The sequence below is a fragment of the Microtus pennsylvanicus genome, chromosome 19, assembly GCF_037038515.1.
Source record: "Microtus pennsylvanicus isolate mMicPen1 chromosome 19, mMicPen1.hap1, whole genome shotgun sequence".
Taxonomy (NCBI): Eukaryota; Metazoa; Chordata; class Mammalia; order Rodentia; family Cricetidae; genus Microtus; species Microtus pennsylvanicus.
In genome coordinates this window covers 34,914,134-34,934,126 of record NC_134597.1, presented here as the reverse complement: position 1 = coordinate 34,934,126, position 19,993 = coordinate 34,914,134, and the positions used below count along the sequence as shown (strand labels likewise).

The following is a 19,993-nucleotide window of genomic DNA, read 5'->3' as shown; positions in this document are numbered from 1 at the left end:
TTTCATAAATTGGATGTTCTCTCTCTGCCTTTTGATTAGTTTGAATAAGGGTTTGTCTACCTTGTTGATTTTCTCAAAGATCAGCTTTTTGTCTCATTGATTTTTAGTATTGTTTTCTTTGTTTCTATTTTGTTGATTTCTGCCCTCAATTTGATTATTTCCTGTCTTCTAATCCTGATTGAGTCTGCATCATTTTGTTCTAGAGCTTTCAGGTGTGCTGTTAAGTCACTGAGGTGAACTTTCTTCAGTTTCTTTATGTGGGCACTTGGTACTATGAACTTTCCTCTTAACACTACTTTCATAGTGTCCCATAGGTTTGGGTATGTTGTACCTTAATTTTCATTGAATTCTAGGAAGTGTTTAATTTATCTCTTTATTTCTTCCTTGACCAAGGGGTGGCTCAATAGTTTATTGTTCAATTTCCATGAGTTTTTAGGCTTTCTGAAAATACTGTTGTTGTTAATTTCTAACTTTAAACCATGGTTATTCAATAAGAATCTGGGGGTTACTCCAACATTTTTGTATCTGTTGAGATTTATTTTTTTTACCAAGTATGTGATCAATTTTAGAGAGGGTTCCATGGCTCAGCCGTTAAAGGCTAGGCTCACAAACAAAAATATTAGAGAAGGTTCCATGACGTGCTGAGAAAAAGGTATATTCTTTTGTGTTTGGGTGGAATGCTCTATAGATGTCTGTTCAAGCCATTAGATCGATGACATTAGTTCTTTTATTTCTCTGTTAAGTTTCTGTCTGTTTGACATGTCCAATGGTGAGAGTAGAGTGTTGAAGTCTCCTACTGTTAATTTCTGGGGTTTGACGTGCAATTTAAGCTTTAGTAATATTACTAGTGCATATGTGGGTTCTCTTGTATGAGGGGCATAGATGTTTAGGATTGAAACTACATCTTGATGGCTTGTTCCTGTTATGAGTATAATGTGCCCTTCTCCATCTCTTCTGATTGATTTTAATTTGAAATATATTTTGTTAGATAGGAAGGTAGCTATACTCACTTGTTTCTTAGGCCCTTTTATTTAAAAAAATCATTTCCCAACTCTTTTATCTGAGGTAATGTCTGTTTGAGGTCGATGTGTGTTTCTTGTATACAGAAGAAGGCAGGATCCTGTTTTACAACATGATGATAGTCAATGATTTTTTTTTTAATGTTGGGGAAGAGGCCCAGGGTTTTGTCCCACTATGGATATCCTAGAGAGTAGGGTGTCTCACTACATGGCTGATCACTCATATCTTACTGCCCTCATTTTTTATAGCAAGCTATATTTCAGAGTTCCAATGAGGTTGTTGGATGACAGGCAAAATTAGGGACAGTATGGGGCTAGTAGCTTCTAGAGTCTGGTGGAATGGGGTGAGTATTGGGCATTACTAATTTGTAAGTTGCCTATTTTACCATGTATTCTTCAGTTGTTATTAGATTCCAACTGAGCCAATTTACCCATATATACCCATATGTTGTCCATATGATTTTATATTTATTCTCTTGCCTAGGATATCCAGATAAGAGTACGAAATAAACAAATTACAAAATAATAAATGTCCCACATTAAAAGAGATATGAAGCCAAATTATCTTTGCTTTTATTTTTAAATTAAAGAAAATACTTCCATGTTGAACCATATACTTACCTAAATACATATATCTATACATCCGAATATTGGTTTTTCTAAATATTTCATCCATCCTTAATTAAATATTTGAGGTTATATAGATTCCCTTGGAAGGAGAAATAGACAAGATCTACTGAGAAAATGTGAATGGGAGGGTGGAAGAGGAGGAGTAGTGTTGCAAAGGGAGGCTGCTTGTTCATTCCACCTGCCTGGCTAGCTCAGCCCCAAAATAATCACACAGAAACTGTATTAATTAAATCAATGCTGGACCCATTAGCTCTAAATTCTTATTGGCTAACTCCTACCTCTTTATTTACCCCATTTCTATCAATCTGTATACCACCATGAGGTCGTGGCCTACAAGAAAAATTTCAGCACATCTACTTCAGGCCACAGATCCATGGCATCCCTCTGACTCTGCTTTCTTCCTCCAAGAATTCAATTCTGTGTTCTCTGCCTAACTAAGTTCTGCCCTATCAGGCCAAGGAAGTTGCTTTATTCATTCATCAATAGAAGCAACACACATATGGGACTCCTACATCAGGGGAGATGAGAAGAAAAAGAAGAACTTGAGGGAAAGAGATGTTTGAGATGTGGGAAGGACAGAGATGGAGATCAAGGAAAGAGATATCTTGATTGAGGGAGGCATTATCAGGCTAGGAAATAAACTGACACTAGAGAGTTAATTCTTATTTTTAGCATTTTAAAATCTTTATTAATCAAAACTGAAGAACACAATAAATCCTAATTGAATGAAAATGAAAAGATAAGAGAAACAAAGACAGAATCTTATAGAACAATATTTTCTTTTTTATGTTTCTTTTTTATTGAGAAAAGGAAAAAAACAAGTTTCCGCCTTCTCCCAGCCTCCCATTTCCCTCCCCCTCCTCCTACCCTTTTCCCCCTCCCCCTACTCCTCTCCCCCTCCCTCTCCAGTCCAAAGAGCAGTCAGGGTTGCTGCCCTGTGGAAAGTCCAAGGTCCTCCCCCCTCTATCCATATCTAGGAAGGTGAACATCCGGAAATAGAAAACACTATACTGAATGAGGTAACCCAGACCCAAAAAGATGAGCATGGGATGTACTCACTCATAATTGGTTTCTAGCCATAAATAAGGGTCACGGAGTCTACAATTGGTGAACCTAAAGAAGCTAAATAAGAAGGTGAACCCAAGGAAAAACATATAGTTATCCTCTTGGCTATGGGAAGTAGACAAAATTGCCGGGGAGAAAATTGGGACCTTGGGGGTGGGGTGGGACAGGGATAAGTGAAGATGGGGAGAGAAAAGGGAGAAGGGGAGGATGGGGGGAACTTGGGGAAAAAGGATGATTGGGATAAAGGAAGGTTGGATAGGGGAGCGCGGAAGCACAATTCTTATTTAAGGGAGCCACCGTAGGGTTGGCTAGAGAGTTAATTCTTAATCAAAATAGTTTTAGTTCTATTATTTTTGTGTTTCCATATAATTTTGTCTTTTCAAGATCCATGTAACTAGAAAACTAAGAAACACTAGTTCATACACTAAAAAGTCCCATAATATATGTTAAATTAAAAGCCATAATATACATACAGAGGATATAGTGAAGACTCATGTTAGCCCTATGTTTACTTCTTTGAACTCCATGAGTTCATCTGAGCTTTGCTCAGATGAATCAGAGCTCCAAGTTCTCCTTTTGTCTTCCATCCCCTCAGTTCTTATACTTTCCATCTTCTCTTCTATGTGAGTACATGAAACTGAATGGAAAAATTTGATATAGATATTCCTGGTGTAGGAGGTTGGTATTTGTGTTGCTTTCATTGGTTAATAAAGAAACTGCTTTGGGACTGGTGATAGGGCAGAACATAGGTAGGCAGGGAGACAGAACCGAATTCTGGGAGAAAGAAAGCAGAGATCAAGAGAACTGCCATAGAGCTGCCAGAATCAGACATGTTGAATCTTTCCCAGTAAGCCACAACCTCAGGGTGAACACACATTTAATAAAAATGGGTTAAATCAAGATGTGAGAGTTAGCCAATAGGAGGCTAAGCTGTTGGCCAAACCATGTTTTAATAAATACAGTTTCTGTGTGATTATTTCAGGTATAAGCTAACCCGGCAGCTGGGACAAAAAGCAAGCCCGCTCCTCTTGTTACAGATTGGTGCCCAACCACTTCAAAGTGGTTGACTAACTCGATGTAAAACCTAAGAGGGTTTGAAAAGGATTCTAGACACACAGAAAACAACAGAGTTTAACACAGCTTTTTGCTGTTTGCTGGTGAACTGCTGCAGAGAGATTTTCCTGATTCAGCAATAGCAGCAGGAAAAAAAAAGCTGTGCCCTTTTAAAATGCAACTTCCCTGGGCTGTGCTGCCAGGGCAAACTAGGGCTATGGAGCATTTGTGGGTCCTGGTGTTTGCGTGCCCACTCGTGGTTGGTAATGAAGTAACTTAGACCATGCTTGTGAATCAGCTACCTGGGCAGATGGTGGAATCAGGTCTACTAGATTTGGCCAGGCAGGAGAGCATGGTGGATTCCTGCCACCATACACAGATATGTTTCCAGGCTACACAGTGGTGTATGTGGCAGATTTGTCTGTAACTCAGATAAAAAGAGTTTGTGTGCTGCATAGTCATTCTCAGAGTTAAAGTGCTGAGTATGGCTCCTACCTGGCAGCCCCAGAGCTAGCAGAAATGTTATATCCACTATTTTGAAAGTGGAGAGAGGTGGGGCCAACATCCAGAACAGCTGCAAGGAAGTTGCTTAGCATTTTAAAAGCTCTTTGAGACAGTAGAGAATGAAAGACAATGCAATGGGACAGATTCAGACATAAAAGACCTCTAAATGGGTCAGAGTGTTAGATAAATGAACGTAGGCTTGGGAGAGAGAAGGAAAAGAGTGTAGATAGTCATAATATAAAGTTAATCCTTAAAAAAGTATAAAGTCTTTAAAGAGACAGAGTACAATAATAAAGTAAAAATAAGCAATGTAAAAATGGAAAATTCACAGAGAGTCTGGATTCTGTATATTATTGTGTTTTCTTTAAATTTTTTGACTGTGAAGGTGCTAACTTCAGAGAGACATTTAATTGTGTACTGCTAAGCTAATCCAACACCTATATTATAAAGGTATTTTGACTTCAGAATTTGGGTCTAAGGATATGATGCTTTGTGAAGGAGGTTCTTCTTTTGTTTTCACAAAAGATAATACCCTATAGATTTCTTCTAGATCAATATGGTTTGATAGATCATGCCCTCCTGAAAGGTTGCCATAAACACCCTCAAGAACTTACTTTGCTTAACTGCCAACTGAGATGAACCTAGCATTCAGGATACATCATGAAAGACCTGATTAACAGTGCCCCCATACAGCATGAAGTAGTTTGGAGAGGAAAAAACTGTGCCCATATTCTCAAATATTGTTTATAAATATTCTTTTACATGTAAAGGGGGAGATGATATACATATGAATAATTTGCATTAGTATAAATCTTGATTTATTGATATAAATTTAAGGTCAATCTTCTTATAAATATTTCTTCTCTTGATTAAGGTATTATGATTGTATAGTTCCCTTAAAAATGTAATGTATAATTAGAAAATATAGGTTTATAATGGATAATCATCAATAATAGTCAAGCTTGTAGTCATGTCAGATTTTCTAGATATGTAGAGGTATATTTCAGTTACATAGACATTCTTCATGTCTTTCAAAGACTACCAACTATGGATTTAAAATGTTTTAATAACTTAGGGCTTTTCATGACAATGAGACATGTCTGCTCCTGGCAGCACCAATCTACTTCGAGTAGATGGGCCTCAAAAAGGCTCCTTATGGAGTTGGTTAGCCATTTGGGCAAGAAACTGCTCTTGCCTGGACTGTTGCATAAACTGGACACAAAGAACCCGCAGAGAAAGGACTGCTGAACTTGCCTAAAGGTGAGATGATTCTTCAGGGTTTCTCATTCATGAAAGAGTCGGCAAGACATTCTGCAGGATACAGAAGAAAGTTGTTAAACTATCTTTGAAATTTCCTGCTTCATGGAAAAGTCTGCTGGATACTATGGGCCTGTAGGCTGAAGATGAATGCCCCAAAGGTACAGAAAAACTTTGGGTGATGGTCCAGGCAGTGAGATGTTTCTGTTAATTCTAGAGTTTTGGAAGTTGCTTATTTCTTGTTTACTTAGGTAGTATCATATCCTTCTGGAGTCTTTGATGGAGTTGAAGAATAGATAGTTATAGTTTTCCTTTGTTATGATTAAAGATAAAATAGATATAAATATTGTAATTGTAATTCTTGCTTGATAACTGTTTTGTTATATGTAATTTTACTATGTTAAAGTTAAAGGCTTCCTTTCCTTTTTAAACAGAAAAGGGGAAATAGTATAAAAGGTCCTTGTATATTTGTGTTGCTTTCATTGGTTAATAAAAAAACTGCTTTGGGCCTGGTGATAGGGCAGAACTTATGTAGGCAGAGAGACAGAACTTAATTCTGGGAGGAAGAAAGCAACATATCGAGCCAAGCGGTCATGAAGCTGCCAGGTCAAACATGCTGAATCTTTCCTGGTAAGCCATGACCTCATGGTGACATACACATTATTAGAAATTGGTTGAATCAAGATGTGAGAGTTAGCCAATAAGAGGCTAGAACTTATGGGCCAAGCAATAATTTAATTAATATAATTTCTGTGTGGTTATTTTGAGGATTAAGCTAGCCAGGTGGCAGGACATTTCCCACTCCTCCTTACTACACAAAGACATGGCCCTGTTATCAGCTTTTCCCCACTCAACTCCACCTCACATAACTGGACCATGAACTGAAGATACAGTTCAACTCATGAAGCCATGGGCTATATTTCATAGTATAGCCCACATTAACACAGGTTGTTTCTCTTTGTCTTGGTGGATTCAAGACTTTAAACTTGCTCGCTATTCATTACATGGTGTTGGTATTTCTATTTTTTATTTATTCTCCCATATATTGCATTCATAATGCAGTCTGTCTGTCTTCCTCTTATTCCAGTCCCTCCTGCAACTAAGTACCCTTCCACTAGTTCCACTCCTCCTCCTTTGCCCTCAAAAATAGGCAGGTACCCAAGGGATATCAAACAAATATGGTATCTCAAGTTACTATAAAACTAGGCATATATCCTTAAGGTTGGTCAAAACAATCAAGTAGGAGAAAAAGAGTCCCCCCCACCCAGTGCAGGCAAAGTAGTCAGAGACAGCCCCTTCTTCAACTATTAGGAGTCTCAGAGCAAAATCTAGCTATACAACCATAACATTATGCAGAGGATAAAGGTCACACCCATATAGATTTCTTGATTGTAGGTTGAGTCTCTGTGAGGTCTTATGAGCTCTGCACTGTATTTTTTGTAGCATCTTGACCCCTCTATCTCCTACAAGCCTTCCTCATTGTTTTCTATATTGTGATATACTCCTTTACGCTGTGTGAAGATGTATCACTGTAATTGGTCTAATAAAGAGCTGATTTTCTCAAAGACCCAACTCTTTGTGTCATTGATTCTTTATATTGTTCTCTTTGCTTCTATTTGACTGATGCATAAACTGAACATAAAAAACCCACAGAGAGGTGACTGCTAAACTTGCCTAAATATAAGATGATCCTTTAGGTTTCCTGTTTCATGAGAGAGTCTGCAAGACATTCTACAGGACATAGAAAAGAGTGACTGAACTGTTTTTAAATTTTCCTGCTTCATAGACATGTCATCTGGATACTATGGGCCTTCAGGTAGAGGATAGATGCTCCAATGGTACAGAAAAACTTTGGGTGACTCGCCAAACAGTGAGATGTCTCTGTCATTTCTAGAGTTTTGGAAGTTGCTTATTTCCTGTTTACTTAGGTAATATTATATCCCACTGGAGCCTTGGATGGATTTAAAGAATAGATAGATAGTTAGAGTTTTCCTTTGTTATAATAAAAGATAAAATAGATATAAATAGTGTAACTGTAATTCTTGCTTGATAACAGTTTTGTTATATATGATTTAACTATGTTAAAGGTTTTCCTGTTTTTTGTTTAAACAGGAAAGGGGAAATGGTGTAGGGGGTCATTCTGTATTTGTGTTGCTTTCATTGGTTAAAAAAGAAACTGTTTTGGGCCTCGTGAAAGGGCAGAACTTGGGTAGGCAGGGAGAAAGAACTGAATTCTGGAAGGAAGAAAGCAGAGACAGAAAACTGCCATGGAGCTGCCAGAATCAGACATGCTAAATCTTTCCCAGTAAGCCACGACCTCATGGTGAACACAGATTTAATAGAATTGGGTTAAAATAAGATGTGTGAGTTGGCCAATAGGAGGCTAGAGCTAATGGCCCATCAGTGTTTTAATTAATACAGTTTCTGTATAATTATTTTGGGTGTAAGCTAGCAGAGATCCTGGGATGACAAGCTGCTTGCTCATTCCTGTTACACAGTCCATTTAGAGCTATTTGTTCAAAGGTCTCTGTGTTTTTCTGTCTCCGTCTCTCTCTGTGTGTGCATGTGCATATGTGTGCGAGTGACTGTGTGCATGTGTTTGTGTGTATTATGTGATGTCTGATTGTGGGACATTGTATTTGTTTTGATGTTCTTATCTACTAAACGAGAACGTTTCTCTGACAATGTCTTAAATAAAGCACTGATATATGAATATAAAAGAATATCATTAGGAGTTATTTTAGTGTTACTTTTTTTTAAAGTAGTATTTTATTTTACCCTGGATCTGTAGGCACTCTGATTTTTGGTACTCATTCACCACAGCAATGTGTAGTATGGGTTCAAATTAGAGAAATATGCCATAAGTCTAAACAGAATTTTGTTGGTTACTTACACAAGTTTTGTGAAACCATTGGCCTAGCATATTCTGCGGGTAGAACATCAGTGTAGATCAAAGGTATTATGGCTAGGTTGGTGTTTGTTTTTGTTTTTTGGTAGCTTGTAGGGTACCCTCCCTTCCAAGACACTAGAAGATGGGGGTAAAAGTAGTTAGTAGTATGTAGGTATCATGTTCAATGACATGCATGGGATGTTGTTTTCAGCAATCAGATTTTGTTGTCCATTTGCCAAGAGTAACATTATATTGGCAATCTCCAGTGTTGTTTAGATTTCCAAGGACTCTTTGGGACAAGGACTTCATTGAATATAACCCAGTTCTGGTAATAGAAGCCTCATTGGTGAAAATAAATGATTAGTTGGTACTCTGTCTCCCTTATTATATGGAAGACTCATTAATATTATCGATTTATATAAATTATGAGATTTCTAGTGTACGATTTTCCACACACATCCTCACTGTCCCTCAATCCTAGCTGACTCTCCACACGTTTCTGCCGTGGAATATTCCTTTACACTGTGTGAATGTATAATGCTATGATCAGTTTAATAAAGAAGCGGACTGGCTAATAGCTAGAAAGAGAGTGAATGGGCAGGAAACTGACTTGGAGAATGCTGGTAAGAGGAAGGGCAGAGGCAAGGAGTTATCAGCCACTCAGAGAAAGAGGTGGATATACAAATTGGGGTAGAGTTATAAGTCACAAGCCTTGGGGAAGCACATTGATTAACAGAAATGGTTTATGTTGTAAGAGCTAGCTATTAATAAGCCTGAGCTCTTGACTGAGTATTTATAATTAATATAAGCCTCAGTGTGTGTTTTAGAGAGAGACTGCCTGAAAAGGAAATTGCCTACTCATTTCTTCCTCAACCTTATATTTCTGACATATCCCCCACTTGATCCTTGCATTACCATCCTCACATTTCAAATAGAATCATAAAATATAATCTATTTTTTTTCTAATAAGATCCATATGACTCCCTCACTGCTAATCACTTCCTCTATACAAGAGCTCTATCCATTTCCTATATTATATCTTCAACACCTGAGGTTCTTATTTCCATTTCTTATGTTCTATAAGTGTAGCATCTATCTGTAGATTATATTCAAAATCCTAAATTTTTAATTTACATAATTCCCTCAGTTTGGGTTTTATTTATTCCTTCTTTTTCCACCTTAAGGTCTGGAACAGATTCATTACTTTCTTCCCACTCTTTGTGTTTTCCAGGATTGCTTTATGGGATTCATTAGTTTCTTATTTAAGCACCTCTATCATGCTATTACAGGCTCTTTTAAGGTCCTGTGCTTCAGCTGTGTTGGAATACTCAGGACCTGCTGTGGTCAGGTCACTGGGTTTTAGTGAAGACATAGTGCCCTGGCTGTTATTGATTTTGTTTTCATGCTGGCATCCAGACATTTAGGATAATACTGATTATAGTTTTAGGGCTGTATCTGCTTTTGATTTTGGAGGGAGATGTATTGTTCTATAGTTTCCGTTTCCTCTCTAGATTTTAGGAGGGCCTGATGACTGTGTGTTGTCTGTTAGAAAATTTTCTGTGAACCTACCTGGTAGGTTTGGTGATTGGGTAGAATGTGTTTTTGAGTATTGAGAGGTGACACATAGGAATGGGGATAGGCTAAGTATCTGAAAAACTTCAAAAGAAGGAGAAGAGCAGAGAGTTCTTTAAAAGAAACAACAAAATGAGTGAATAACGAAGTTTGGCTATTTTGATAGAGGTTTTCATCATTTTTATTCTTGCTGTTGGTGTTATTTGTTTCTTTGTAAGAAAGGTAATAGACACTTTACCTTCAACAAGGATCTGCTTCTTTAGTCTCCTTGCTATGCAGGTAGACAGTGAAGAGAGTCACTCCCAGAAGTCAGCTATAGTGCTTGGGATGGGACTTGAAGGTTGAATGCGTGTACCTGGCTTCTCCATATTTGCCTTTGGAGTGAATACATACTGGTATTGAATTACGGGATGAGTTGAAAGTATGAATTTTGGAGAAGAAGATCTTTGTGGTCCCTTGGGGACAGGGAGAGAGGAGAAATGGAGATCTTTCCATAGTCTGATATATTGTTCCTTTTTTCTTCATTGTCTTTAAGTGTTGATTATATGTGTCTTATACTTGCTTGGTTAGAGTTAACCAAATACATATATTTGAAGCTATTTTGACAAGTATTGTTTCCATCATCAGTCTGCTTGTCATTTGTATATGGGAAGGCCACAGATTTCCTTGTATTAATTTTATATCCTGCTTCTTTACCCAAAGTGTTCTTCAGGTGTTGTAGTTCTTAGTGGTCATTATTGAACACTATCATATCTTCTGCGATTAAATAGACTTCTTTCTCCCAATTTTCATACCCTTGATCTCCTTTAGTTGTCTTATTGTTCTAGGGATGACTTTAAGTACTATATAGAATAGGTATATTGTGAATAACCATGTCTTGTTCCTGATTTTATTGGTAATAATTGGAGTTAGTTTCCATCAAGTTTGATGTTGGCTGTGGGCTTACTGTCTATATCACCACTATCATTTCCAGAAATGTCCCTTGTATCTTTAGCCTTTCCAGGAATTTGATCATGAAGGGATTTGAATTTTAGTAAAGGCTATTTTTTTCTTCTAATTAAATGATCATGTGGGCTTTTATCTTCAGTCTGTGCATGTGGTGGATTTTACTTAGTGAGTTACTCATGTTTAATCATCCATGCATCCCTTAGTTGAAACATAGAAGCATGCTTAATCAGTGTGTTTTTGCATTTGGTTTGTACGTTCTTTATTAAAAAGCTATCTATCTTTGTTGATGGGGTAGCTGGACTGCAATTCTCTTTTATTTCTAGGTCTTTATGTAGTTTAAGTATCAGTGAAATTGTCTCTCATAAAATGAATTAGGCAATGTTCCTTCTGTTTTTAATATGCAGAATAATTAGAGGAGTATTGGCATTAAGTCTTCTTTGAAAGTCTCCCTCTCCCTGACATTCTTTCTTCTCCTCAAGCGTTTTAGAGAATTCTTTCACTGCCATTTCTATTTCATTTTGTGAGTTTTTCCCTTACTAACACTTATGTTTGGTGATTTTTCTTTGTTTTAAAATTTCAATATCATAGCTAAATTTCCCCTTCATCATGGTTAATTTCTCACCCAGACTTTCAATTCATTTTCTCATGTTTTTCATGTGCTTATTTGTAACATTTTTGAAGTTATTCATTTATTCATCTTTTCACAAGTAGACATTCATTTTTTTGGTACTTTGACAAATGTAATGTCTTTGAATTCAGTATTTGTGGAGCTAGTCCTTTGTAAAATATATGTTGTCATATATGTATACACACACATTTGTGTCACAATTAGCACATTTATGTATTGCTTATTTCAGTTTTGGGGGAATATTTTCTTAAGACATAGTATAAGTAGTCTTCTTTTGAAGTATAAGTGCCTATTACCTTCTTTACAAAGAAAAGAATAATACCAACAGCAAGAACAAAAATGACAAAACCTCTGTCACAGTAGACAAACTTTGTTATTTACACATTTTCTTGTTACTTTTAAAATATCTTACAAGGTAATTTAACTGTGAAAAGGTTTATTTGTATTCACAGTTTTGAGGCAATTTATCATGCTAGGAAAGGTAAAAATATGGGTACTTGAATTTGGCATGGTTTGGTTGTATTATGTGGACATTCAGGTTGCAGAGAATGATAAAATTAGTACTCAAATTGCTGTTTAAGTTTTTAATATTTTATTTCAATTATAGTTTCCTCTCCATCTTGTCTTCCAATTCCCTGCCTCACCTACCATTTACCTCTTCCATCCAATCCTTCTTTATTCAGAAAGGGGCAAACATTTCTCGTGACTTAACAAAGAATATCATATCACATTGAAGCTGAACCAAGCTTCCCCATGGCATCAAAATCAATAATTATTTACAATATAATAAAAATTGTAAATTAACATCAAATAGTAGTGCGCATTATAACCACAAAAGAAAAGAAAGATTTAATATAAAAATTGATGTTTTTCACAGCCTGGAGAGATTGTTAGCTAGTTAAACCTTAATTGTTTTATGTCTATGAGGAACGTATAATGTGTTTTATATACATCATTTCTGCTCAATTTTTTATGATTCTTTTTTGGACTAAAATATAATTACATTATTTTCACCTCTCTTACTTCTGAACTCTTTCCTATACACTGATTTGCTGTCTTTTAAACTCATAGATTCTTTAAATTTGTTACTGTATGCATATATACACATATATACATACACACAAATATGTTTTGCTTTGCCTGTATTATGTTACTTATATGGTTGTCTTGGTACAAACCATTTTATATTGGGTGTCCACATGATTCACTCTGCCTGGTGATGACTATTTCTTCCTATCCAGCATGCCTTAGTTCATTGTGTAAGGCTGGGACATCACTGGCTTTTCTATGTACACTTTGGCATATGTATGGTTGTTGCTCTTCTCAGCCTATGCTTAGGCAATCACATTGTTGAGACTTTATGTGCTTAGCATCTGAGTAACAATCTCACAGAAAAAATGCTGGTTCTCTGTCTCTGAAAATAGATTATCCTCCTCTTTCATAGAGATTTGGGTATGGTAATTATTTTGTTGATGCATCTATTGGACTGAGCTCCACAACTACCAATTTTTATTGGTTATGGTTTCCTTTAGTGTTCTCCTGCTGTTGCAAAGAGAAGTTTCCTCAATGCAGAGTGAGGACTGTGTATATCTGTAGGCATAAAGACAAATATTTAGAATGTAATTAGGGATTGTACTGGTTTGATAAAGTAATAGTTATACGTTTTTCTTAAGGATTTGTGACTAAGCTAGCCCTGGGTATTTTGTTCTTTTTCAATACCAGAAATACATTCCATCCATCACAAACTTTGCAGGTATATGAATGGAACACATTAAAAGAGCATATTGAGTGAAATAACCCAGAATCCAAATGACACATATACTTTCTCATTTGAGTCACCTAGCCTAAAATATTAAGATGTGTGTACATATCCTTGAATAAATTGGAAAAGTAAAAATCTAGGAAGGTAAAAAGAGGCCATTTCCAGGGTAGGGAAATGGGAGAGCAATGGTGAAAGAAAGAGAGAATATAAAAGAGATGATTGGGAAAAGGAAAAATGACAGGTGAGAGAATGGCAAGGAAGATAAACAGAGAAAGAGGCAGGAGCGTAAAATAAAAGCAATGGTACCTGAAAATATTGAAAGAATTATAACAATAAGCTTTTAAAAACCTATAATACCTGTAAATATGTGTGTGTGTGTGTGTGTGTGTGACACACACATAGATAATTTATAATCTGGGCTAAAAAATACTTCCTCCAGGAGCGAAATATCTAAACAGATCCAAAATCCTACGTTTGTTAAAGCCCCCTTTGGAAAGCCCTCTTTTGAGTTGTTCATTAAAGTTGTCCAAGTGGATCCTGAAATCTTACAGGCTATTGGTGTTGCATTTATTTGCATACAGAGATGATAGGTAAGTTCCTTCTGTTGAATACACCATGCATTTCAGACACAGGACCCAGAGGCTTCTGAGCTGAGCAAAACTGAATGCCTTCTATGGGACTAGGTTTCCTGGTGCTGAGAGTTGTTAGCAAGACTGCAGATGTCAGAAGCACCAATAGACCTAAAGACTCATGAATGCTAGGGTTATCTCACTTTTATTAGAAATCATCATTGAAAAATTGATTTGTGCATTCAAAACTCACATACACATGCACACCCTGACACACAAAGGCATTCAAACATTTGAAATAAACATAATCAAAAAAAGAGACTGAATATTTTAGAATAGTGAGCCATGGGAGAGGCCTAAGGGAGGGTTTTTGGGAGAGGATGGAGGAGAAAAGGGACACCAAAGTGATGAATGTCTTTTTAAATTAAAAACACTTTTGAAAAAAATGTAAATGTGCAATGGAGGCTGAAAGGGGGAAAAAAAGAAAATAGTAATCGGTAGCATAGAGAGACAACTCAGAAGAAGGATCCGTGCCTCCTTATTGATCTCAAATTTTATTTTATTTTTTATTTCTGTGAGAAAAAGACTCTTTATTAGACTCAGACATAGTGGTTCACATTGACAGTTCAAAGGTCACCTGAGAATTGGAGTAATATGTTGTCTCAAAAGGAAAAGAAATGATGAAATTTTAGGTTGTAGATAGCATGTAGAGAAATGATTGAGCTTGCTCAAGGTTATACCTACTGATAAAGACTCAAAAGCAAGTGGGAATTTGGGTGTGTTTTGCCTGAGTTGAGATTCTTTGCCATGATGTTTCACAGCAGCTAGGCAGACAATGTGCATGATGTTCAAAATCCTCATGGTTAGCAGAGTTGCTACAAAGCAAATGCAATGCAGGGCAGTGAGCACAAGGGTGAAGAGGCAATCCCGAGGTTCATCATCTGCTTGGAGAAGGGTGCTGTACGACAATGCCATCTGTGCATTTGTGTCTAGATTTGCCACTCCAATAACAATCACTCTATAGAGAGAACAACCTAAATGTTGGAATGTGTATGTAGATCTCTTACTGCTGCATACATATTCTCTTATCATAGATAAGTAGAAGGAAATGTTATAGGCATATGAAGAATAGAGATGGGAGAAGCTATTCCTGTGGGAACATACACAAGTCCTACATGTTTTTTGTGAGGAAAAAAATGTTTCCACACTAATCAATGTGTGTAAGAATCTTAGTACCTATGATGATAAATGAGTATGCTAACACCTTCAGGACCTATTGCAACCAAATATGAAAACTCTTGTTTAAAGTACATGATATTTGGTGGTAACGATGAATGTATTCGTGAAAGTGTTCACTAAAAACCACACACAAACGTAAAATAATTAGGACATTTTATCATCTATATTCTGATATATGACTTTCTAAAAGAAAACCAAAACCTCTGTGCCTTCTACCATTTAATATTAGGTTTTTTTCAACTGCTGCTGACCTACAATTTCATGTAACATTTTTGGAGGTGTAGGATGCTCTCCGTATCTCAAGGATAGATAAAGATATCCTCAAATGGGTGTGTATTTCTCAAAGACAAGAGTATAAAGTGATCAGACCAAGACACAGAACGTAAGGAATTCAGTTTATTGCCATAGTGATTTCAGAGGGATGAAGGATTCTTAGTTGGCAGCAATGGTGTTCTTAATCCAGGTAACATAGTTGCAGACCTTGGTGTACACACCAGGGAGATTCTTTTGGGCACAGCCATAGCCCCAGGAGACAATGCCCTGGAGTTGTCCATTGCAGACCACAGGGCCACCAGAGTCACCCTAGGATAGAGAAACAAAGTGTTTAAAGAAGGAACATATAGAATAGACTGCATTCACTCTGACATGAAGATAAAATTCTAGCCTCCCTGGATCTCCATTTTTTATCCAATCCCCTATTCTTGCTAATGTGTTGAAATGATATCCTGAAAAGACCTCCTCCCTTTTCCATGGAACCATAAGAGGAAACTTCCTAACCCACTCACTAGGCCAATCCACTCCCACTCCCAGGAAAACAAGATATTTATATGAGAAGGGAGCCAATTACCTGGCAGGAATCTTTGCCTCCCTCCAGGTAGCCAACACAAATCATGTTACTGGTTATCTGTCCAGGGTAGGCGGATTGACAGGCAGACTGAGACAGTATTGGGGCATTCAGGCACTGGAGCAGGTCTGGGTTGTTCACTTTAAATAAAAGAGAAGGAAGAAATGTGATCCAATCAGGTATGGGTTGTTCACTTTGAGGAAAGGAGAATGAAATTTAATAGAGACCAGGCTAGGGATCAATATTTCGTTTTTGTCCAGTATGTGAACACTGAAGCTGCCATTGAAGACATACTAGAGTCACCCTGGGATAGACTGGCATAGAGGATTACTGTGTTTTCTTCAAGATATTAAAAGTAGGCATTATTGATGTCTTTCTTGGAACTAATGATCATTCATTCTGCAATTCTCCTGTTTATATTCTGGAACCAGATCAAACTGTAGGTCAATGCCTGTTGTTACCATCTAAGAACCTCGTGTTTTGGGGATAGTGCAGTGCACTTATGGCCTAGGAACCAATCCTTTATGTGTAGAATCTGGCTTAGTTCTCAAAAGATGTGGATGAAGTACTCACCACCAGAGGCCAAGGTGTTGCCCCAGCCAGAGATGAGGCACTGAGTGCCAGCAGCTGCGCAGGAGGTGGGCAGAGCTACAGTGGCCACTTGGGCGTTGAGAGTCACAGGGGAAGCAAGCTTGATCAGCATGATGTCATTGTTCAGGGTTGATGAACTAAAGCTGGGGTGCTTGATGATCTTGGAGGCAGTGACATATTGCTCAGTGCCTTCCGCGACATTGATGTTGTGCTCTCCCAGTCTCACTTGGATGCGGCTGTTGGAAAGAAAAGACATGGCAGAAAATTCCTATCCATTACCTCTGATAGTCCAGGTCAAGTAGCTCTTTTAGCTGGATAGTCTAAAGATGGGATGAGGCCTGCTTTAACCTCAACAAAGTAGCAAAGGTGTGATGTGGAAGTACCAACTTGAGACCCAAATTTCTTTCTACTTTAAAGAGAAGTAATATGAGCATTTGAAGACTGTTCACCAACCTACTGTTCCCCAATGGATGCAAACCATCCAATAAAATTGTCTAATTATCAGCAACAGATACACATGCCTTTATTCCCTCACTCAGGGACAAAGAAGCGAAGATCTCTGAGACCAAGGCTAGCCTGGACTACAGTGTGATTTCTAGGACAGTCAGCTCCACAGAGAAATCCTATCTCAATAAAAACAAACAAACAACAAACAAAAAAAAAAACCAATAGCTTGAACCTTGCAACTATGGCACGTCAATACTTGCTTTGAATTTTAGCCATCTGGATGTATTTCTCAACTTTCTGAATTTGAATCTTGATGATCCAGATGCATGTTCTGGTAAGAAACCCTCTTTTAATGAATCTAATTCTCAGTTATCTCTACATAATTAAGTGAGTTTAAATAGGCAGTTTGAGCTCATGGACTGGGCTGTCACTGTGCCTTCTCAATATGCCCTAGGTTTGTAAACAACAAGGAGCCAAGTATGACATTAAAATTTCAGCTGTCACTTTGCTATTTCTTCAGGTGCCCCCTCTGTCCATGTCCAATACCCCCAATCACAGCTTCAGTCTCAACAATTTATAAAATGAAGACATTGCCCCATGATTGTACAAACCTCCAATCACCCATTTAGAAACCTATACTTAAAATCCAGAACTACATGTTGCTAAGCAAAATATTTTATTGAAACTGTGCCATCATAGAGACTACAAATGAAAACATTTAAAGCCAATACCGTAGTAGCATCAGAGAAATGTAGTTGATGTTGACATCCAGTTAGATATTATAGTTAAAAGATGAATTTTTATGATCCATCAAGAAAGTTCTTTCCACTTCCATAAAGAGAATGGATATATTAGATCGCCTTTATAATTAAAAAAAAGCTTCTGATTGTCCAAACTCAGAAAACTCTCTTTATATCCCTGCTACAGGACACAGTGTAATTATGTGAAGACTTTGAGTGACTTCATGTTAGGTCTATTATCCCTAATATTCATTTTCTTTTCTTTTGTTATTTGTATCCCTGATTGACTTTGGATGGTTCCGGGTTGTAAAGGGCTTAATATTCGTTAAGACCTAATTCTCTACACACTCATGAAAGAATAAGAGTCAATAATCTCTCTTCTCTGACTCTTCCATTCATCTAAACACCTCAGTTGATACCTGATCTCATCCCATTCCCTTGCAAATGTCATGTGTTCTGTATAGACAGAGCCCATCACTTACCTCTTGTAGCAATGAGCTGCGGACACCACCCATTGGTTATTGATGAGGGAGCCTCCACAGAAGTGGTAGCCAGAGTTCAGAGACACCTGGTAGGGGACAGAATTCTTCTGGCAGGTGTATCCTCCAACGATCTTATCATCATCGTCGACAGGGAAAGCAACTTTAGTAGGAAAGAAGAGAGAAGACAATTCATCAAGATACTGGAAATTGCAGTCCTCAGTCCTGTGTCAACCTTAAGCTAATTAGGGATCCTTATTTATTACAGTAACTACAGGCAAAAAGGCAACAGCAGGCCTATGGTGTCTTATGACAATTCATAATACAGAGCAGTGTCCATAATATATTAGAAAGATTCTCTGTAAGTAACAGTGTTCTGATTGGTTACAGGGGCAGAGTAATGGATGTCCTCAGACTGCAGGATTGAGCACAGGTATTGTTGTCTGATCCACTACTTGCTGTTATCTCTTGTTCATAATTTTTTGATACCCCGTTTCTAACAGATCTTAAGGAGATTAAGATAGTTGAAACTATCTTGGAAAATATCTTCGGTATGTAGACCTCAATATATCTAAGTTTTTTTACTGCTCAGTCTATATATTTAGGTCTTATGTAGGATATAGGGATAGAATGATAATGACCAAGATCATTGATTTTAAACCTTGATTACATGTTTATGAATCTTAATATCATTTCTACATTATATATATTAATAAAACATAATACATAATAAAATTATGATATATATTAAATATATATATATATACATATATATATATATCAGAAATGTACTTCCTATTACAAAGTTGCTGCTCCAGACTTTAAGACATTAATCCCCAATAGAATGAAGTTTTCAACTTCTGAATGGAGTATTTATTTGGAAATATATTCGTGGCTAAGCTATCCCCAAACTGTTGGACCCAAACCAGAGTTCTTATGGTCCATTTCATACAACCCCCTCATGCGTTCCATTTCTAGCCATTGGGATACCATAGTAAACAACAGTAGAGAGGGGAATAAAGATGAAGCTTGCAAAGTAACAAGAAAATTCAGATGCACAGCTATGGTAGGAAGACAGAAGACATTGGAATACAGAAAGTACATGAAGCATCTTTAGTGGTAGGGTACATGTCCTCTAGGAGAAGGAAGATTAGGACCTGAGTAAAGGCATGGCACTCACCAGCAGCTCCCACAAGGGCCAGGAACAGGAGTGCACTCATCTTGGCAGAAGGTAGTGAGTGCCTGGGGAGAACTGGCATTTATACTGTGCTGGAGGGAGAAGGAGGTACAGAGAGGAGGTGCCCCACTGCCCTTTCCCAAGCACACCTGTGGGTTTCTCCTTCCTAGGTCATGCATTATCTCTCCCTTACTTGCCTATTCTGTGGGTAGGTGAGGAACATGTGATAAGGAAACTTTTCTTCTTGGTGAGGAGAACAGCTGATTCTTGAAAGGAAGCCAGGATGCAAAAACAGTGGAACTATAAACTATCTATGTAGCTAGGTCTTCTTAGGCTTATATAAAGACATTAGATGGTAGAGCACAATCATGATCCTTAGACATACCCAGAATTCAAAGAAACTTAATTTCAGGAAGACCTGATATTGGTAGTTACGTGGGTATTTAGAGATCTAGTGTCCTGTGAGAAGAATTACTTTGTTTCTGTATCTTATAAGTATGAGCTATATATTGAAATGTCAGGTGATCAGAGTTAGAGGATGAATTTATAACAAATGGATGAAGGGACTTGCTCAAAACT

The 19,993-nt window shown here is 37.4% G+C and overlaps 2 protein-coding genes across 2 annotated transcripts in view; both read right to left on the bottom strand.

Moving 5' to 3' along the window:
- Positions 1 to 19,993, bottom strand: part of LOC142838452 (M1-specific T cell receptor beta chain-like) — a 320,262-nt gene that overhangs the window by 208,304 nt on the left and 91,965 nt on the right. The window lies entirely within an intron of this gene.
- LOC142838453 (trypsin-4-like) lies at positions 15,520 to 19,521 on the bottom strand. The gene is made up of 5 exons (XM_075953932.1): positions 19,418 to 19,521; positions 18,241 to 18,400; positions 16,554 to 16,807; positions 15,984 to 16,120; positions 15,520 to 15,718 (listed from the first exon to the last, which is right to left on the bottom strand). The coding sequence occupies exons 1-5, from the start codon at positions 19,494 to 19,496 to the stop codon at positions 15,569 to 15,571; spliced, it is 780 nt and encodes a 259-aa protein (XP_075810047.1). The 5' UTR covers positions 19,497 to 19,521; the 3' UTR covers positions 15,520 to 15,568.